General features: G+C 47.6%; 1 protein-coding gene across 4 annotated transcripts in view; it reads right to left on the reverse strand.

The window, feature by feature from the left end:
• TANC1 (tetratricopeptide repeat, ankyrin repeat and coiled-coil containing 1) overlaps positions 1-21141 on the reverse strand; it is a 2406012-nt gene that overhangs the window by 1242498 nt on the left and 1142373 nt on the right. For all 4 annotated transcript variants that reach the window (XM_069616378.1, XM_069616375.1, XM_069616376.1 and 1 more), the window contains one exon: positions 1640-1765. In XM_069616378.1, the coding sequence (XP_069472479.1) occupies positions 1640-1765 (126 nt within the window). The remainder of the gene's footprint in view (positions 1-1639; positions 1766-21141) is intronic.

Consider the following 21141-nt stretch of genomic DNA (forward strand, 5'->3'; position numbering starts at 1 on the left):
TGTGTGTCAGAGTGGCAGAAGACTGGTGCCACACGTTCTGGGAAAAAACTACAACTGAGGCTATGGGCGTCTTGCGTCCTACTTATAACATCTAGTGATGTCGGCCGTCGGAGGAGGTCCTCAAGGGCGGCGTATCGACGTCATCGACGCAGGACACAGAAGATTTTCCAAAGCAGCACAGCTGTAGTGATTACTGTCATAGGTATGGAATACGTCGTCGGACCATCCTATCGAAAGAACGTTACCAGGTAAGAGAGTAACTTGTTCTTCTAGAAAACGTATAACAGTAATAATTTGCAGTGTGCACTACTTTCTATCAAGTAATTTTACCCACCAGGAACATGAACTTCCAAAACAATGTTGCCATATGTAAAAGGTATTAGAAAAGTAAGAGATAACCAGTACTTTAAAAACAGAAATAACATTTAAATAGCTTACAAAACGACAACTGGTGAACTATGCAAAGGGAGGATACAAACTGTGTCCCGGGAGGATAGCTCAGCGGCAGCGTGCGCGTCTTGGAAGCAAGACGACACGAAGCAACACAGGTTCGATCCCCGGGTCCGCGCTTATCTGGGTGTTTAAGCGCATTATAAATACGTAACTAAGACAAAAAAAAAACAATTACGCAACTAAGAAAAACAAACAATTCTTGTAACAGCGCCTCGATGCCTGCGGGCTGTGTGAGCGCTTTATAAATTTAAAATAAAAAAAATAAAATAAAAATGAATAAACCGAATAATATAGATGCATAGGAGAAGTATACAACAGAAAATATGGGTCCCCAGTGATTTTAAAACTTAAAGCATAAGATCATTGTATTAGAAAAGAACACAAAACCAAAACAAATAACAGAACAGAAATAAAACAACGCAGAAAACACAATTTAAAACAAAATTAGTATTAAACATAGGATGTAGATTTTATCACAGAAAACCGATCTGTAGAAATGTTCACAAACCAATACAGCTACCTTGCCACATTTTGGGTGAAAAAAGTTGGCTATCCCACAAACCAGGCTGTTACAAAATCCAACGTAGCCAATCTTCACCTGGGAACCTGAGCAATCCCCGATCCTTTCGACTGTCCTCAAAAGAGGCCATCGTCTTGGAAGAAGATTCCAGGAATGTGGCTTCAATGGGGGCCGAGCTTGATCACCCAAAACCCTGATCCCCATGCAATTGGCAATGCCAAAAAGATGCTGACAAAACAGGAGGCGCCCAAACACACTTAATACCCCTTCTGTGGCATGTTTGACAACAGTTCCAAACCCTTCCCAAGCCACACTGAATACCCTATTGCTTGCAAGACCTGTTCTCAGCTTTATGAAATCTGCAGACGTCAGTGGACCACAGGTATCTAGGAATCAGATTTCTATTTGACATACCACATTTGTAGTTGAATCAGTAATATCACCATGCGCAAATAGAAGTTGTTCTAGATGTTGATTCGTTAATGGCTTCAACTTCTATCTATTACGGTTGTGAAGAACAAAAGACAAACAGAACATCTCAAATGGTTAGCCAATAATGTGTGATGTCCTTTTCATTAACTGTACCCTTCTGTGTCATTGTTATATCATTTAAGTCCAAAAAATCTACATACAACTCGAAAAACAAAATAAATTTGCATAAATTACCTTTAATTTCTTGCTGCACTCTGCCACCAGAAGTGTTATGCCACGGCAATCGAATTGATGTACGGAGTGGTGCATTTCTCTGGCTATCCAAATAACTCAAGTCTTCCAGTTTGGTTGAACTTGTGGCTGCAAAATGTTGTCACAGATGTTATTCTTTTGCCCTATTAAGTCGAGAATGTACTTTTGGATTTCTCCATCATATACATGCAATTCCAAAGTTAATAATCACAGAAAATCCATTCCCACTGAGTAAGTTCGCAATCTGCCCATCATCCCGAAAATAAATTAACTTCAGTTCTCACTTGTGTTTTGATCTTTTTATAGAGCCCTCTAACAAAAAAACAGGCATTGTGTAGCTTAATGCATTATCCTTCAGCTCAAGCACAAAATATATTCCCACTATTCAAGTATGGGCTGACAACAACAGAACAGCCAGCAGCACCAACACTGCAAAAGACCATTGCAGAGGAGGAGTGCCTGCCCTGAGTGCCAATCTACACAATAAGATCTTGCTGCAGTGTTAGACAGGAAAGTTAATCTGTTTAGTAGTGATTTTGCCTGCATAAGTCCATCAATTTACCATAGGAGTGAAGCATGTTTACTCTATTTTCTGAGGCTATACGGTCATTCAGTTCCACTTGCCACTTAACGAACAGCAAAATATTAATCAGAGGGAAAAAATGTCAAGGTGCAATCTACTATCCCGCCATAATAAGTCACTAACCACCTCAATTCTATACATACAGACAGTACACTATTTATTACTAGCTAAGAGACATCTATCACTAGCCAATGGCTAGCGCGAGTACACATTTTGCACCTCAGTAACAATGTGTTTAAAGAAGCACTTAAACATGTAATTTCAAGTCACAATCAGTTATTCTATTGTGTGTTATGTTGATTATTTGGAAATCACCTATCTCCATAGTTAGTGCATCCATCCACCCCAATGTGCATGTGCGTGTCGCAGCTTAAACCCTAAATATGTTGACATTGTCAGGACAGCCATGGGAAACATAGTCCTGGCACATTCTTTCTTAATTCAGCACTGGGACATTATTTGCACAGTGAATTACGCATTTGCTGAAGAGATGTGCACCAACAAGCAAACCGCAAACTTCATTTCCCAGCAGCCCCAGTTCAGCCCTCCATCCTACCAAAGATGATAAAAAGGAGTACTATCAAGCTAGGTAAATAACCTTCTTAAACAGAAATATATCTGGTAAATTGCAGTAGCAAGCACAATATGAAAAACAAGTTATAATCATTTTAACTTTAATCTCAAAGGGCATATTCACAACTCCTGCCATAGTCTTCTCTCATATTCAAAATAAGGAAACCGTTACTACTCGTGTGAATACTGTACTACTTAACAATGCCCTTTTTACCACACTTTTGGGAAATTGTGTCTCTAAGGAGACAGGACAAGAGAGTTTTCCGCAGGACCAAAAAAATAAATTGCCATTTCATGTTGACACTCAACATGGTGCATGCATGGCCATGGCCGTCCCACCAAGCCATTACTCTGGCATTGGCCTTCATTCCTTTTCCATCCACTTGAGCTGTACCTGACTAATGGCCACTATGGAGGGAGGGAATTATAGATGAAAAGGGAATAGGAATACAGTATTCAATAAGGTGAGTAACTTTCTTACTCCTATTTCCTGTCGCCTTTCCTCCACACTTATGAAGATTCCCATGCACTGACAATTATAGGTTGGGTGTTCCAAAAGCTAACTTAGTCGAGTACATTTTTTAGCACTGTTTGACTGGACTGGGCTTCTGTTCTTGAGCTTACATCCATAAAGTAATGCTTACAGAATGCCAACAGGGAAGTCCACGTAGCTATTCTAGCAAGGACGTCCCATGGGATGTGCCCCTGAAAGTCAGCCTGTGCTGCTTTAGCCCGCACTGCTTGTACATGGAGGGGGAGAATGTTTCTGAATGGGTCAAGCCTCTTCAATAAATGAAGCTATACGTTTAGCATTGGGGCCTTCAAAGCTTGGCTGCCCTTATTTGTGCCCCCAAAAGTGATTAATAGAATTAGTGCCTTCTGGGATGAAAATAGTAGTTGAGGTGCTGGAGCCTCGGTTCAAAGCAGAGCAGGATCAGGTGGTGGGGAACCCAATGGGAGAGGACCAACTGATTCTGTTGAGCTACTTAAAAGACTGCTCGAGGAGGAAGAAAGAGACCAGAGAAGCTGTGCAGAAAGCAATCAGCAAGCCGGCAAAGGTGGGTAGGGAGGTAGACTATTAGTCTGGTAATGCTAGCCCCATTAGAATGCTCGAGAGAATTATTAATGCTGAGGAGGAGTGGATACAGGCAGGCGTAGTGGGTCATTCCCCGCTGTAGAGGTGGGAGTTTACCGTACTTCAGTTATTAGAGCTCTTTCATGTGAGCAGAGCCCCGTTATTGTAATGAAATCATCCCAAGTATATATTGGAAGCATATTCTATGGTCTCCTTTATGCACAGAGGCTTCTGCAAGCTAGGTTTTGTTGTCTTCATACACATATTCTCAAGTGAGATTCATCTGGGTCTCTCCCCCCTCCCGCCTGCACTCTGATGACGAGGGGGACCCGTCCCTGCCAAGCAGCCTTAGTGAGACACCCAAGACGAAACCATGAGCTGGTATCTTTTACATGAGGCTTCCTGCTTGGAGTCGGGTTGGATCCCACCAGAAGTATCCTTGTATTCCGACACCTTTCCTACAAATGTAGGACTTTTGTGGCTTCCCATTATGTCAATTTCTCGCCTGCATTATGTACCTCGGTTACTTCCGGGAGCCCCAACGATACCTAGATTCAACCTCTGGGTGACAACTATTTACAACACTCTTTCCCCCTCCTCCCCTTCTATACTCCCCCACCCACTTTATCTCCCAACCAAAGTCATACCTCATGCTTTTCCCACCCCCCTTTCCTAGCCAATTGATCAGTCTGGGTTAGCCCATGCCTGGGCGGACTAATTTACCCTAACTTTTTCCGGCTGGCTGTGGTTGTGAAAACCTGATGCTGAAAAGTCTCCCTCGACTCATTACCTGACTGACGGATTTACTGTCCCATGGCAAATTGCCCACAGCTCCTCCTGTTCAGAGTTCCACGGTTCAGTCCATACAAGTTAGACGTTATGAGACCTTACGTTCATCCCCTCAACTGTGGATTTTGTCCTGTCCCACAGTTCAACTGTTCTCCCCTGACATTGCCCGGTGTGACAAGTTAGAATTAGGAGTCAGAGGATGAGACATTTTTAGAAGGGTTTATTCTGCTTAAGTTAAAAAAATAAAATGAAAAAAAAATAAAAATAAAAACACTTTCCTTAACTCCATAGGTCCAACCCCTATGCTAAAAAAAAAGAGTCTAATGGTTATGTCTTCTGTGTAACAGAAGAACAAGTTACTCTTACCTGGTAAAGTTCTTTCGATGGGATGGTCCAAAGACGTATTCCATATCTCTGACAGTAATCACCACAGCTGTGCTGCTTTGGAAAATATTCAGCGCCTGCGTCCTGCGTCGATGTCGTCGATACGCAGCCCTCAAGGACCTCCTCCAACGGCCGACGTCACTGGATGTTATAAGTAGGACGCACGACGCCCGTAGCCTCAGTTGTAGTTTTTTCCCCCCAGAATGTGTGGCACCAGTCTTCTGCCAGTCTGACACACAAAGCCTTGCGGAAACGTAAGCTGCAATCGCAAAAGAAATTCTGTAGCGGGGAAGGTAGGGAGGGAGCGATATGGAATACGTCGTCGGACCATCCCATCAAAAGAATGTTACCAGGTAAGAGAGTAACTTGTTCTTCGAGGGGATTGGGTCCTCCGACGTATTCTATGACAGACTCCCAAAGCAGTACCAATGCAAGGAGGTGGGAAAAGAATTTAGAAAATAGAAATGTATAATGCCCAATCAAATTGCGGAGTAAAGGACCACCTTGCCAAATCCTGCCCACGGATGGAATCGAGGGAGTAGTGACGTACAAAAGTATGTACCGAAGCCCAGGTGGCTGTATCACAGATGTTACGAATAGGAACCCCCCTCTATAGGGCAGTAGAGGCAGCCATAACCCTGGTAGAATGGGCCCGTAAGCCGACCGGTGGGTCCTTACCCGCCGAGCGGTAACACTCAGAGATAGCCAAATAATCCAGCGAGACAAAGTCTGTTTCGTCAGAGCTTGTCTCAAACGCTTTCCAGCGTAACCAATGAAGAGCTGATCGTCCACTCTGACCCGGCACATGCGTGAAATATAGATGCTTAACGCTCTCCCAGGATCAAGCCTATGGAGCCTCTCCTCTTCCTTACCAGGATGTGGAGGAGGATAAAACACCGGAAGAACAACCTTCTGGCTTAAATGAAATTCTGACACCACCTTCGGAAGAAAGGAAGGACGAACTCGAAGGACAACCCTGTCCTTATGAAACACAGTGAAGGGTGGCTTAACCGAAAGTGCCTGTAACTCACTCTGCGAGCGGAAGTGACCGCAACCAAAAATACAGTTTTAAGAGTTAACTGTCTCAAAGGGCATGAATGCAAAGGCTCAAACGGAGCACCCATCAAAAACTTGAGAATAAGGTTCAAATCCCAACCGGGCACCAGGAAAGGTGACGGAGGGAAAACATTAGTGAACCCTTTCAGAAACTGAGAAATTAAAGGAATTTTAAAATAGGAACACTCTTCAGACGAGCGCTTAAATATGAACAGCGCCGCCAGGTAACCTTTAACGGTACCCACTTGCAGGCCGCTGTCGGCCAAAGAAAGCAAAAAAGACAGAACCATGGGAATGTTGCATGCAAAAGGATCCACATTGTTAACCCTGCACCAGTCACAGAACTTACGCCAACGGCAACGTTACAGGGACTTTGTTGCTGGCCGTCTGGCCGAGAGCAACACCTCCATCACGTCTTCAGGGAGGTCCCAATCCATATACCTCAACCTTTCAGAAACCAAGCATGAAGGTTGAGGGATCTGACCTCTGGATGGAGAACCTGACCCCCCCTCCCGTGAGAGCAGATCGTCTCGGTAGGGAAGACGACGTGGATGGCAGATGGACAAGTCGAGAAGGTCCGGGTACCACGACCTCCGGGCCCACGCCGGAGCAATGAGGATCATCCGGGAACCGAATCTCCGTAACCTCCGCAGTACTTGCGGGATGACGGGGACTGGAGGAAATGCGTACAGCAGTGGGAATGACCACTCCACCACAAACGCATCTCTTAAGGCTCCTTTTGGAGGAAATTCCCGCGAGCCGAACCTCTCGCACTTCCGGTTGACACTGGAGGCGAAGAGATCCACTTGAGGGGTCCCCCACATGGCGAAGATCTCCAGGAGAATCTCCTGAGCCAACTCCCACTTGTGAGAGATCACGCTCTGCCTGCTCAGAGCGTCCGCCGTCTCATTTTCGTCTCCGGCCAGATGAACTGCCGAGATCGAAACTTCCTGCTGGATTGCCCAGAACCAGAGCTGCATCGCCTCCCTGCAAAGAGGAAGTGACCCTGCCCACCCCCCCTTTGTTGAGGTAGTGCATGGCCACCTTGTTGTCCATCAGGATCAGGACATTCTTCCCTCGCACAGTTGGCAGAAAAGCCTTCAGGGGTAGCCTGACGGCCCTCAGCTCCACCAGATTGATATGGAGTCTGGACTCAGACAGAGACCAATGACTGCTGACTGTCAACTCGTTGGCATGAGCTCCCCATCCCGTGAGGGATACGTCCGTCATGATCGTCACCTCCGGCCAGGGTAGCCAGAATGGAGCCCCCTTCATCAGATTGTCTTCGACGGCCCACCACAGAAGGTCCTGGGTGACCAAGGACGGCACCTGAACAGGGTCCGACATCCTGCCGGAGGACCGAGACCACTGGAGCTTGAGTGCCCATTGCAAAGATCTCACACGCAACCTGGCCTCTGGCACCAGAAGAATGCAGGATGTCATGAGGCCGAGCAATCTCAAGAACTCAAACGCTGGGAGACTCTGGGCAAGCTGAAACTTGTGCACCATCTGCTGAATGTGATGAGCCCTCACCTGGGGAGGAAAACACTGCCCCAGGGACGTGTCGAGCACTGCTCCGATGTACTGGGCCTCTGAGTTGGTGTCAAATGGGACTTCTTGAAGTTGAGGGAGAAGCCCAGCTTGTGGAGGGAGTGGCAGGTGACTGACAGATGATCCAGGACTTGCTCTGGAGAGCGCGCCCTGATCAACCAATCATCCGGGTAGGGGTAGACGTGAATCCCCCTTTACGGAGGTGCGCTGCCACCACTACCATGAGCTTGGTGAAGACCCTCAGGGTGGAGGTCAATCCGAACGGCAGGACCTGAAACTGAAAGTGCGAGTCGCCAACCGCAAACCTCGGGTACTTCTTGGGCTTTGGATGTATCGGCACATGAAAATAAGCGTCCTTGAGGTCGAGAGACACCAACCAGTCCTGAAGTTGTAGGGCCTGGAGGACTTGAGAGAGAGTAACCATCTTGAACTTGTCCTTCCTGAGGAGTTTGTTCAAACCGCGCAAGCCCATGATGGGTCTCAATCCCCCGTCTTTCTTGGAAATCAAAAAATAAGGGGAATACCACCCCTTGTTCCTCTCCGCTACAGGCACCAGTTCTATGGCGCCTTTCTCCAGCAGGGATTGAATTTCCTACGCAAGGAGCGGATCCGGACTCTTCAAAAAGAGATTCCCCGGTGGATTGTCTTGAGGCCTCTGCTGGAAAGGAAGACAGTAGCCGTGGGTTATGATCTCCAGAACCCACACATCTTAAGTAATGGTGCGCCACTCTGCAAGATGCTGCGCCAGCCTTCCCCCAACTGGCGAACCATGGGACATGGCCTCCTGACTGAGCTGAAGCGGTTACGGCGTTGCCTGAGGGCAAAGAGGCAACAGCCCGAGCGGCCTTGACACCTCGAGTACCTTGTTTTCCACCTCTGGCACTTCTACGGTGGCCCCTTTGACTGGCAGCTCCTCTCGCTTTACCAAAGGAGGAGTAATAACGAAAGGAATCTCCCCTCCATTGCTGTCCCCTAGGACGAAAAGGCGGAGGTTGGCGAACTGCAGCGCCCAACGACTTTGCTGCAGCTTTGGAGGTCTGCAACCTCTCAAGGCTCTGGTCAGCCTCGCTGCCAAAAAGATGTTCCCCGTTAAAGGGCATGTTGAGGAGCAGGTCTCCACATCGGGAGCAAACCCCGACTTCCGCAACCACGCAAACCTGCGTATCACAGTGCTCGCCGCCATGGACCGGCTGACGCAATCTGCCATGTCCAAACCCGACTGAACGGCCCCACACATGGCATCCTTATCATCCTGAACCATGGCAAGGAAACCATCCCGTTCATCCCCTTCGGGAATATATTCAGCCGCTAAGGAAACACAGTTCCACAGAGTGTGTGCAAAACGTGACAAGGCACATACGGAGTTGGCTGCCTGAAGCGCCATACCCCCTGAAGAAAACACTTTCTTCGCCCAGCCGTCAAAACGCTTGTTGTCCCCATCAGGAGGGATGGTAGGATACAACGCCTGCTTTGCCGGGGCCACAGCCGCCTGCGCCACCAAACTCTCCGGAGTGGGGTGCTTGGTCAAGTAGCAGGGGTCACTACTGGCTGGGCAGTATTTTCGTGGCAAAGACTTGCCCACTGACGGGAGACTCTCCAAAGCAGTCCAAGCCGCCGCCACCCTCCTCTGTATATGGAACGGCAGTACCGGGTCAGTTGGTGGACCTTAGTCGAGAATATCCGTAAGGTCGTCTGAACAAAATCCCCTGGGGGAGCAGACCATCCCAAGTACTCGTTGACCCTGGACATAAGGCGCCGGTACAAGGAATCGGCATGAGTGCCAGGCTCAGGCCTACAAAACTCCACCTCCGGAGAGGTGTCCAGCCCACTGGCATCGTGCAGGGATTGCCGCAGGTCTTCAATTTGGCTATGGCCCGAGAAAATCTCGTCCGGTACCATATCCGGAACCATGCCATCATCAGAGCCCTCATCCACTTCTGAAATAAACTGAAGCTGGCGGAAAGAAGGCACAGAATGCAGAACAAAGCCATGCTTGGCCTTTGCCAGAGCCTTTCTAGGCGGTTCCACCGAGCCCCGGGGAACCCCTGTCGAAACAGCCTCGAAAGGCGTTGTGTGAATCGGTGTTGATGCCGAATGCGGCGCCGACAGCATTGATGGCGGCGACACAGTCCTCGAGGCCAGGGCCCCGAGCGTGTCCCTCGACAGCCGGGGTGCATATGGCGTCGATGACTTCTTCGAAGGCGGGGCTTCGAAAGAGTCCGTCGACGACCTCGGCGCCACCGGCATCGACTTCTTCCTTGAAGACACCACAGGTTCACACAGTCTCGAATGCGTCGAAGACCGGGACCTGGAACGGGCATGCCAAGAACGATTCCCCTTGTCCGAGCGGGACCTCTCCCGCGAATCGTGACAACCACCCAAGCCCGAATCCGTGCGAGCGGTGTCTCTTGACCGATCACGACTGACCCCACTCGTAGGCGCGGACGGACCATTGCCCTGCGATTCCAGAATGGCCAACATTTTCTTCCCGAAGGAAGCCCATTCCTCCGGCATCGCATGCTTGGTGGGGTAAGTGACCCGCCGACGGCCAGAGTCCTCGGAAGAGGACGGGGAAGGCGACCGATGACGGCGCTTCCGGGAGTGCCTCGAAGAGGCAGAGGAGTGGCAGGACCGACTCCGGGACCGAGACCCACTGGACTTCCGACAACGACGCGGAGAGTCGCCTCTCGAATCGTCTGTCGAAAGCCCAGCAGACCTCGACTTCCGTGGCTTAGACACCTTACCTACCGATAACTTCTTCTTGCGCTCCCGCAAGGCTTTTGACATGAGCGACTTGCAGTCGACACAGTCATCCGTATCATGGGCCTCCCCGAGGCACCAGAGGCAGGCGTTGTGCGAGTCCGTAACCGACATCTTGGACCCACAGTCCCCACACTTCTTAAAGCCCGGACGCGGTGTGGAAGACTAGGTAGACATCTTCACGAAGAAAGACTTCACAATACGAAACAAGTTCGAAGAACCGAGAAAGAACAGGAACTCCAAAGAGTCGAGGCGCGCCGAGATCTCCGAAGCGAACACGTTTGTGGAAAAAACAGAACTGAGGCTACGGGCGTTGTGCGTCCTACTTATAACATCCAGTGACGTCGGCCGTCGGAGGAGGTCCTCAAGGGCGGCGTATCGACGTCATCGACGCAGGAGCCGAAGATTTTCCGAAGCAGCACAGCTGTGGTGATTACGGTCATAGATATGGAATACGTTGGAGGACCCAATCCCCTCGAAGGAATACTGCAGTTCTCGGTCAAGAATCCTATACTAACTTGTGCACTTTCCATATTTCCGAAAAGAAAACACTGTAATAACAAAACTAAGGAATGGAGACTGCCAGGGATGGCTACTGGCTTCTGAACCCCAGCCCGTGTTCTTTGTATTGACCTTTGCCCAGAGTACAAGTTTCAAACTAAATTCAGTCCTTCATGTGCTGCAGGTTATTCAGGGATTCCAGTCACTGTCCATTGCTACTTCGGGATGCTTCTACGCCCTTCTCCTCACTCCCCACTTTGGAATTCCAATATTTCTCTTTCCCTGCTCCGGGGTTGTTTCATCTTGCTCCCCACTCCAAGGATTCCGTTTTACTTTCTCCTCACTCCGGATTTCAGTTTCTCTACTCTTCCCACTCCAGGGTTTGTTTTATCCTCTTTCCCGATTTCGGGGTTTGGGTTGTCTGCTCTCTCCACGCCAGAGTTTCTCTATCCTTAGCTCGCTTGATCACCCACCTCCCTCCATTCTTGAGGAACCACATAACTGCACTCCGGATGATGGTAATTCCTCAGGAGTGCTTGTGAGCTTCCGGTTCTCTTTGTCTCAGCATGGAGACGTTTACACGATACTTCAACTGGGCGCAACATGGGCTTCCTTCACTGCTACGCTGCACTTTCCCGCTGCATCCCCTCGCCTCGGGACACAGGTGCTGGTGTGTGTTCTCTGTCTCTGGCCAAATCTGCTTGGGGATGTATCCCTTAGTTAAACTCTGCGGACCCGCTAATTCTCTAAGGATTGGTTGTATCCTGGACACTCCTCCAGGGGGCTGGTTGATTGGTCTGTCATTCTTTTCGGGAGATTGGATCCAAGATCATAAATCAAGATTGCCTTTTTAAAATGAGTTATATGGTTATTACAACATCCATTGTTAGGAAACTTTTTTTGTGTGCAACTTTCTCACCATTGACTTCAATGGAACCACACGTTATTTGCGATGGCTTGTACTGAAGTTTAGTGAAAAGGATATATTTTAAACTTTTGAGATAGTCTTTAATCCGTTCTATAAAATTCTACACAATATAAAGATCAGACTAGCACTTACGGCCCCGATATATTCTCCATGATTTGCGTAATTTCCTTAACCCCTTGGAAGGTGTTGCGTGGAAAACTATCCTTCCTTTTCCACACAGTCTCCCAAATTGTGTACTCCATCACAAATAGAATTGAATTTCTTTGGGAACCATCGTGACTTGGAAAAAAAATGCATTTTGCAGCTCCTGCAGAAAATGCTCTCTTTGAGGAGCAACATTGTTAGTTAATGGAGAGATCCGTTCCATCTTTGAAACATTTTACCAAAATAAATGAGTATATATTGGAGGAACGGAGCTTTGCTGTTGGTGATCTTGTGACAAAACGGTAAAGATCAAATATAAATTGTGTGAAAAGCATTGGCGGATCACAACAGATGATTTCTGCTCCATCATTATACGCATAATATCTGTACTCACATTTGCCTAATAGCTTTCTCCCTAAGTATGCAGCACCAATTTCCAGCAGCCTGCTTTTGAATTGCATATATGAGATTTCCTTTTGATATAGTGCCCACTCTGGAGGTACTTGGACCGAGGAAAGGGTTCAGCAAAATGGAAATAACCTATAGAATTTGCAAGTCATGCAACTCTGTTGAAACCATGAAACATCTTGTAATCTCATGCCCAGCTCAGAGATTTAAGAAATGTTCCCTTATTTATTTATTTATTTATTGGTCATTTGTATGGCGCCTTTTACTTAAGTGTTTCCAGGTGCCACAAGACAAAACAAGGAGGGGGAGGGGGACATAGGATAAAAACCAGACAGTAATGGTCGTACTAGGCCTTGTGGCATTCTTACTGTGCAAGTGCAGAGACAAGTGCATAGAAGGGTGGAAATAGGGGGCAGGGCTGGGAGGGGGGAGCATGTTGGAGTGAGGGGGGAGAAGTGCTGCAATTGGGGGCCCAGAGTGGCTGAGCAAGTGCCAGGGGGTGCCAGAGGGCAAGTGCAAGGGAAGGGAAAAGTGTGATGGACAGGGTCGACCAGAATCCGGCTGGTCCTGGAAGGGGGCCCGATGGCAAGTGCTGGTTAGGAAATGCTAGTGGGGACAGGGGGGACTGGTCAAGGGGGCCTGGCCACTGAAGACTCATAAGGGACCAGGCACCAGTCGCAGCAGGAGAACATGAGTACAGGAGGGGGAGAATGAAGGAGGAGGAGGAGGAGGATCTGGCTCAATTCTGAGGGGTGCAGGGAGGCCATTCCAGAGAAAGGCTCCCGCCGAAGAAAGGGATCTACCTCCGACTCTATGCTTGGAGAAGCGTTTGACCTGCAGAGAGTTGGAGCTAGAGGACCAAAGAACTGTATTGGAGAGGTATTTAGGGAGAGAAAGCTGAAGGTCCCAGGCCCCAGACAGCCTTGTGGATGATGCAAATGGTCTTGAATTTGATCTTGCAATCACCGGGAGCCAGTGGAGAGATTTTAGGGTTGGAGAGATGTGGCCACTGAGCTTGAGGCCAAGGATAAGTCTTGCAACCCTATTCTGGATTAGTTGAGGAGGGAAGACAGAGGCAGATTGAGGTAGAGGTTTTTGCCATAGTTCAGCCTAGAGAGAGCCAGAGCTCTGGAGACATTGAGCTTCTTGGGGAAAGTGAGGAAAGGACGAATGCCCCTTAGGAGGTGGAGCTGAAAGTTGGACTTCTTGGCAAGGTCCGTGATATGCAGAGCAGCGAGAAGGAGAGAGAGGAGTCAAAGATGACTCCAGAGTTTTTTAGCCTCACAGGAGGGTGAGTGGAGGGGATCCAAGGAGGGTGGCCAGAGAGTGGGGAGGGACAGTGAGCAGGTGTCCCAATGAGAAGGCCTTCTGTCTTGCTGGCATTAAGGCAAAGATCATTAGCAGAGCACTGTGCCTGAATAGCAATCAGGTATGCGAGAGGAAGGAGAGGAGGTAGAGGATGGAAGCTTGAAGGAAAGTTGAGTGTCATCAGCATAGCACTGGATGTGAGGCGAGAAAGTGGAAATCAAGTGGGCAAGGGGGGTGTAAGGAAGGCATGGTATCGAACAGTGAAGACAGACAAAAGTTCAAGTGTGTTTATTGAATTTCCAATGGGCTAGTTGAACGCCTATCTAAACCTAAACCTAAATCTAAGGATGGGAGCAAGCTACCGCCATCAAATAATAATAACGGAGTCCCTGTGGAGTCTTTGCCAAAATAAAAGGGAATACTAATAAACCTATAACCAATCCTTACTTCTCAATACAAAAGGGTGTGGGACAATTGTATATGCAAAAACGAAGGTGTTCAAAAAAGAATGTTAGGATAGTTGAGCAGTTGGCTTCCCCCTACCCACGTTTTCAGCATGGGGCAAGGCGGCACGTTGAGCTTCACACACCCTGGGTTTCTGGCCACAACAAAACAGAGGTCTCGGGCCCTTCTGCCAAAGCTTCTTTTCCATTAACAGTCTCTTACTCCAAAGGGCCTGTCGTAACAAACAAATATCAAAGTTACAACTCTTTTAGGATTTTCACATGTACAAGTTCTAGCTTCTAATGTTCATCAGGGTCTCCCTCCTTCGGTCGCGGACCCCCTTTTTTATCACAATGTTTACATTTGTTCTCCCTCCTTCAGGTTCAGACCATGGACCTCTCTTGTTCGGGCTCAGATCTTCTTGCTATCAAAATCAAAGACTTTAGAATGTGCAATGGATTTTGCTTAAACCTTTGCAGGACCACTCTGATTCACTTCACAGAATGTTCTTACAATTTTCTACTTTTGTTTCTCTTGGCGGGATACCTTACTAGAGACCTTCGACCGAGCAAATTCACAGTGCCGGACCACCATCAACGGTATTGCATCTTTCCTTCTCAAGTTCAAAGATTCATCAGCAGTTTAGCTTTACTCGCGTCTTTCATCAAACGTGTTTAACAATGTTCGTCCCAGCGCTCGTTACCTTGACTTCAACACAGACCTGTCTTGCATCATTCTCCCCAACTCACTGGCTGTGTTGATGTCTCTGATGCCTCTTTGGTTTTGGACGATACCACACTGCTCCTCCCCGCCTTGATCAGTCACGCAGGAGGACCTTCGCTATCTCCGACACATAGTGCAGGATTCTTCAGTCTGGTTTCCTGGCCTTATGCTTTCTGCCTCAAAGGGTTTGTGAAAGGAACAGTTTCTTGCCAAAAAGATCAAGGGTATTTCCTTCACGTTTCCCATCTTTCGCCCCTTGTTCAGCTGCAGACTCGGAACTGCTGTTCCTTCGTGTGCTTTGCCTCGTCCAGTGTGCTCTCGTGCTCTGCCTTTTATCCGTGTGGGGAAGTTTAATGGAAGTCAGGTGTGAGTGATTGTCAGTAATTGCCTGACTTTGCCTGACCATAGTAGCGGAACTGGTTAGGTACACTGCTCGGGTGTGAATCTGTTTTCTCCCAGAGCGGGCTGTCCATGTAAAAGTGTTCCAAAGGAAAGGGGTTGGGGGGTGTAAGTTTCCTATGTATCCTACCTGGTTGGATGGGGTTAAAAGAGTTACGGGGGGCAGCATAATGCATCTCGCCATCTGGTGTCCCACACCCCAAAGACCCCAAAGACCCTCACCCAGGTTATCCTCCTGCACTGGTTCACCCCCAGGGTCTGGGTCCAAAGGCGATGGCCGTGCTCTGGCCACCTGAGAAAGATCTGCTGGGACTAGCGGGTGAGACACCTTCTGGTTGCTCACAGGGGCAAGGCAGATGTTGAAGTGCCATGGCGACAGAATAGAGACCTGAGGGATGCCACAGGTAGAGAGTGAGGAGGAGGATAGGAAACAGCACCATTGCATTTGGGAGGATTGATTTGAAAGGAAGGATGTCAGCCAGGCCAGTGCCCGGTCCGTAATGCCTAGGGTATCACAGATACGATTTATGAGGATCGCATGATTGACTGTGTCAAAGGCAGAAGAAAGATCGAGAAGGATCAGAACACAGAACAGAGGGCGAGTTAGTGTCTTGGTTTGAGAGCAAGTCTTCAAGGGTGTTCAGGAGAGCAGTTTCCGTGCCTATGGATGCTTTGAAGCCAGACTGGTGATCGTGGATGTAGCCAGCCAATTTGGTGTGGTGGGTCAGTTGGGGGATGATCGGGTTCTCCATGAGTTTGCCCAACAAAGGGTGGTAGAGATAGGGCGAGAGGGGTCTGCAGATGGCTTTTTTTAAAGGAGAGTGTGCACAAGAGAGTGCTTGAGGGGTTGTGGGAAAGGAGCGGTTGAAGAGGTCAGCCAAGGAAGGGGTGAGGGAGGAGATGTTGTCCTTGATGTTTCTGGAAGAACAGGGGAGCATCTGATTGGAGGAGACTTTCCTAGGTATGTACAGGATGGCTCAGACCTCTCCTTAGAATCTAACTTGTGTATTTGCAGACATAGTTCAAGACCCTGGAGAACCTTGCATTTATAATTTGGGTGTTAGTTGTCGCTGACCTGCCGCTCCGAGTTTTGTGTCTGCCCAATACTTAAAGGTTAGAAAGAGAATGCGAGATAAGAGCAGCTTTGATTGCGCCAAACTAGGATGGTATTCAAGATGAAGTCACTTGTTCTTTATAAAGATTTTTTTTAAACATTTATTATTATTTAGATATAATAAATGTTTGATTTTTCACTTTAAAAAGGTCGGGAAAAAGCATTTACCACCTTGCACATCGTTGACAGGGCATCGATACCCACATGCAGGACTGGCCCCAGAAACTGATGTTGAGCCCATATATGCAGTCCTCCCTTTTCTAATCAAAACCCCATTTCGCTTAATGCGTTAGAAGGTTAAGTCCAATTATTTTCTTCGAGTTGATTTGTTTATAAATCAATGTTTATCATATTGAAAACACTTCAATAAGTTTATATTATGCTTGAATACCTTTATCTCTTCTCTTGCCACCTATTCTTCAACTTCATTTTCTTTAGAACTTTCAAACATCCTTTCGAGTCGCTTGTTTTTTTTGTCCTTTTCTTTTCTCCTTTTACCCTCTAGATACAAACTTGTACTTTTAGAGACATATTGGAAACTGGGAATAAGTATCACAAATTTAAAACCACCCATCCATTTCCTCCCGACAAGCCAGCACTCTACCTGCTGGTGAAACACGTGTAGAGGACCAGGAAATCGAGGATATTTTTAACCCAAATCTGTACAATGATTATTTTAGTTTAGTTTATTCATTTGTATTGCGCACCAGACCTGAGGGTATGAGGGCGCAGAAGCAACAAGGTTATTCACAGCTTGGTTACACATTACAATGCATTACAGTAATTACAATGAGATCAAAGAAGGTTACAGTAGTCATGGTGAAGGCAAGAGTTTGCAAATTTACACATATACATATTTACATATTGGGTAGCGGTGGTGGGTTGGATGGTCTTTATTCAATGTATGTAGTTGCGTCTAAAGTGTGTGTAGGTTTGGGGTGTCCTTAGAGAGGGTGGTAGGGAGTTCCAATGTTGGGCTGCTTTCACCTGGAAGCAGTTGCCACACATTTTGGTGCGTTTGAACCTGGGGACTGTGAGTAGATTGGCGTTGGAGGTTCTGGTGGGTCTAATGGAAGTGTGTTTACTTATTCTATCGACTAAGTAGCGGGGGCAGTGTTGTTGAGGCATTTGTGTGTTAGTGAGGCTACTTTGAGCAGGATTTTGTCTGTGGTGTTCGGCCAGTTATGGGCTCTCCTAAAGTTAGAGATGTGTTCTCTCTTGGGGATGCTGAGCGCTACTCTGAGAGCGTTGTTTTGTATCGTCTGTATTTTGTTAGTAACCTGTTTGCTACCTCCTACGTAGTGGGCGTTGCAATAGTCCAGTTTAGATAGTACAAGGGCTCTGGCTAATGTAATGCAGCTCTGGGTGGATAAGAAGGGTTTGGCTGCCTTTATAAGCTTACATGTGTAGGCCGTGGAGGATGCCATGGAGCTAACCTCTTTGTGGAAGGAGAGGGAGGAGTCAATATGAATTCCTAAGGTTTTCACTTCCTTAGCTACTTTGATCGGGTTCCCGTCTATAATGAAACTGGTGTAGTTGTGGTCCAATTTGGTTAGGTTTGCAGTGGAGCCAAAGTATGATGAGTTCAGTCTTGTCATCATTCAGGCATAGACTGTGGGATGTCATCCATGCCTGGATGATGAGGTACACCTTGTTCACCAAGGCCAAATCATGGTTGTAATCTCCCGTCAACGGGATGAGGATCTGGGCATCATCGGCATAATTAGTGTAGGTGATACCCAGACCATCTAGATCATCAAACAAGGGCTTAGTGAACACGTTGTACAGTGTAGGGGAGACGCATGAACCCTGGGGGACTCCGCATGTAATGGGGATGAGGTCGGCGGCAGCTGTGGTGGAGAAGACACGCATGGATCTGTTGCTGAGGAATGACTCAATCCAGCCGATGGCTTCTTGGGAAAGGTGGGCAGCTGAGTCCAGGTGATTGCATAAAGTTTTTATGATCAACTAGATCAAACGCCGCAGAGAGGTCAAGGAGAAGCAATAACACAGTTTTCCCATTGTCTCTAAGAGTGTCAATTTGAGCCTTTAGGTCGATGAGGGCTGTTTCTGTCCCGTGTTGGGGTCTGAAGCCTGATTGCCGAATACCGAGGAGATGGTTTATTTCAAGGAATTTTTGGATTTGTTGGTAGGCTGTATTGTCTAATATCTTGAGCAGGAAGGGGACGGTGGTGATGGGTCTGTAGTTGGTCGGACTGGAGGGGTTAAGAGAGGGTTTTTTGAGAAGGGAGAGGACCCAGGACTCTGAGTTTACTGGGGACGGTACCTGAGGAGAAGGAGGCGTTGATGAGTCTTGTGATGAATGGCGAGAGGTCTCTTGCCACATCTTTAATAATTTGTGGGGGGGCAGAGTTCGCGTTGACAGTTAGATGGTTTTAGGCTGAGAATGATTTTTTCCACTTCATGAATGGAGACTTTGGAGAAGCTAAAGCGAGAGGGGTTGGACAGAGGGTGTTGGGGTGTGGGGCGCAGGATCGTATTAGTGGGGTTGGTTGGTTTGGGTATGGCGTCTTTCTTATTTTTAATTTTAGTTTGGAGGCCTGTGATTTTATTATTTAGGGCATTTTGGACACTGGTGCACCATTGTTTGTCCTTGATACAAGTGTCTGGAATTAGCACAGGTGTTTCCAGTTCTTTAATGATCGTGAACAGTTCTTTGGTGCTGGAGTTGGATTGAGCAATTCTCTGGTTGTAGGACTCTTGTTTGGCAGCTATAATTTCTTTTTTGTATTTGGACGTTATTTTATTGAGCAGTATTTTGTTATGGTCTGTGGGAGATTGTCTCCAGGCTTGTTCCTTTTTGCGTTTTTCTAGTCTAAGGGTTTTGAGGTGATTAGAGAACCAGTGGTTGAGATGCTTTTTCGGTTTACGTTTTCTTAGTTTTAATGTTGCAATGGAGTCCAAGGCTGTGCGCATGGTTTTGTTATAGCCGTCTAGAAGGTCGTAGGGGTTAGAGGAGGCAGGGAGTTGGTTAAGTGTGGTGAGGATGAGAGGGATCAGTTTTTCCACTGTGATATTTTTCTTACTTCTCGTGGGGATGGCTGAGGCTAGCATATTGTTGGTGATGCGGCTCGAGGCTTCAAGGGTAAAGGAGAGGAGATGGTGGTCTGACCAAGGTTGCGGAGAGTTATCGGTGATGGAGGCCGCGCAGTTGTAGTCTGCTACCCAGTCGAGGGTTCTCCCTTTGTTATGGGTGGGGCCATATACTTTTTGGATAAAGCCCAATTCAGAAATAGTATTGTTGATGAGGGTAGCTTGGTGATCTTTGGGGTCTTTAAAGCCTAGGTTGAAGTAGGAGGAGGCTCTGGGAGGATTTGTTTAGGTTATTGGCGAGGATGGTGCTAAGGTCTTCCTCGAAGGATCCTAAGGGTCTGGGAGGTCTGTAGAGTAGGTGGATGGATATCGTTTGGGAGTTAGTAGTGGTCAGCTTAGCTGTGAGTGATTTGCAGGATGGGAGGTGGGTAGAGGAGTCAAGTCTAATGTTGAGCTGTGTTTTGGCAATTGCGGCCAGGCCACCGCTTCTAGATTCTGTTCTATCCACTCGGAGGATGGTGTAGTCGTCTGGGATGGCTAACGAGAGGGCTGGTCCTGCAGCTGCGTGGAGCCAGGACTCGGTTATGGCTAAGAAATCTAGATCTTGTGCTAGAATGAGGTCCGCTATATCTGTAGCATGGGCTATTATAGAGTGTGCGTTAATGAGGGCGCCTTTTATAGGTGCAGCAGTGGTCTTGATGGGGGTGGGGATGGTGGCTGTATTGTAAGTTTTGTGTTTGGGCGTAGTGTTAGGAGGGCTGGCGTTGGGTCTTTCCAACATGATGTTGGGGCAGGTGCAAATGGTCGTGGGACGGTCACTCAGTTTGGGCTGGATCGAGTCCCTGGCTCGAGGCTCATACAGTTTAGGTAATCTGGACCGTAATCTGGTATTTCTGTCAGAGAAGCTACCTGGTAGGGAGAGTTGGGGCAGCATGGTTGTGGTGTAGGGCTCTATGGGGGGGGTGGAGTGGTGCCAATGGTGGCCAAGCTAAGGGTGGAGCTAGGCAGGCATGAGGAGTTGATAAGCTGGAGGATAGTTCTCAACAGTATTGAGTAGATGCCTGGTAGGAACATTTTGTTGGTGGTTGGCAATCATCAGATGCTGTGTATGTGGCTAGGATGTACACAGAGAACTTTTAAAGTGAGCTGACACAATGTGGGGGCAGTGCAGATGCCCAGGCAGGAGCACTAGGTTGGCAACAAGTGTGGGCAAGGCGGTATCAGTATCAATTAGAAGGCACACCGAAGTTAGGCCATGCGGATGCATTGGCAACAGGTGTAGGCAAACAGACTCAAAATCAATTAAGGCATAACAAATCTAAGCAGTGTAGATACGCAGATGCGCTAGTAGCCAGTGAGGGCAAGCAATCTCAATTTCGGTTATAAGGCACACGAGATATGAGGCATAAAGTGCACATTGGTGCTGTGAGGCATATAGCAAGCACAGTCAGTCGTGGGCGAGGAGAAATAGGCAATCTAACGGTAACACAGACAATATAAATGCCATTTTGTGCTAAATGCAAAAATATGAAGTCTAGCGCCAAGCTAACACTAATCACATTTAAGTCAGTTTACAGTGGGCAAATCCAAAAGTAAGCACATCTAGGTTCGAAATGGAATCTTGCAGGCAGAATCTAGGCACAATTAACGGTCAGTTTGCAGTGAGCAAGACCAAAAGTAAGCACATCTA

The sequence above is a fragment of the Ambystoma mexicanum genome, chromosome 9 (assembly GCF_040938575.1).
Source record: "Ambystoma mexicanum isolate Mex_15411 chromosome 9, UKY_AmexF1_1, whole genome shotgun sequence".
Taxonomy (NCBI): domain Eukaryota; kingdom Metazoa; phylum Chordata; class Amphibia; order Caudata; family Ambystomatidae; genus Ambystoma; species Ambystoma mexicanum.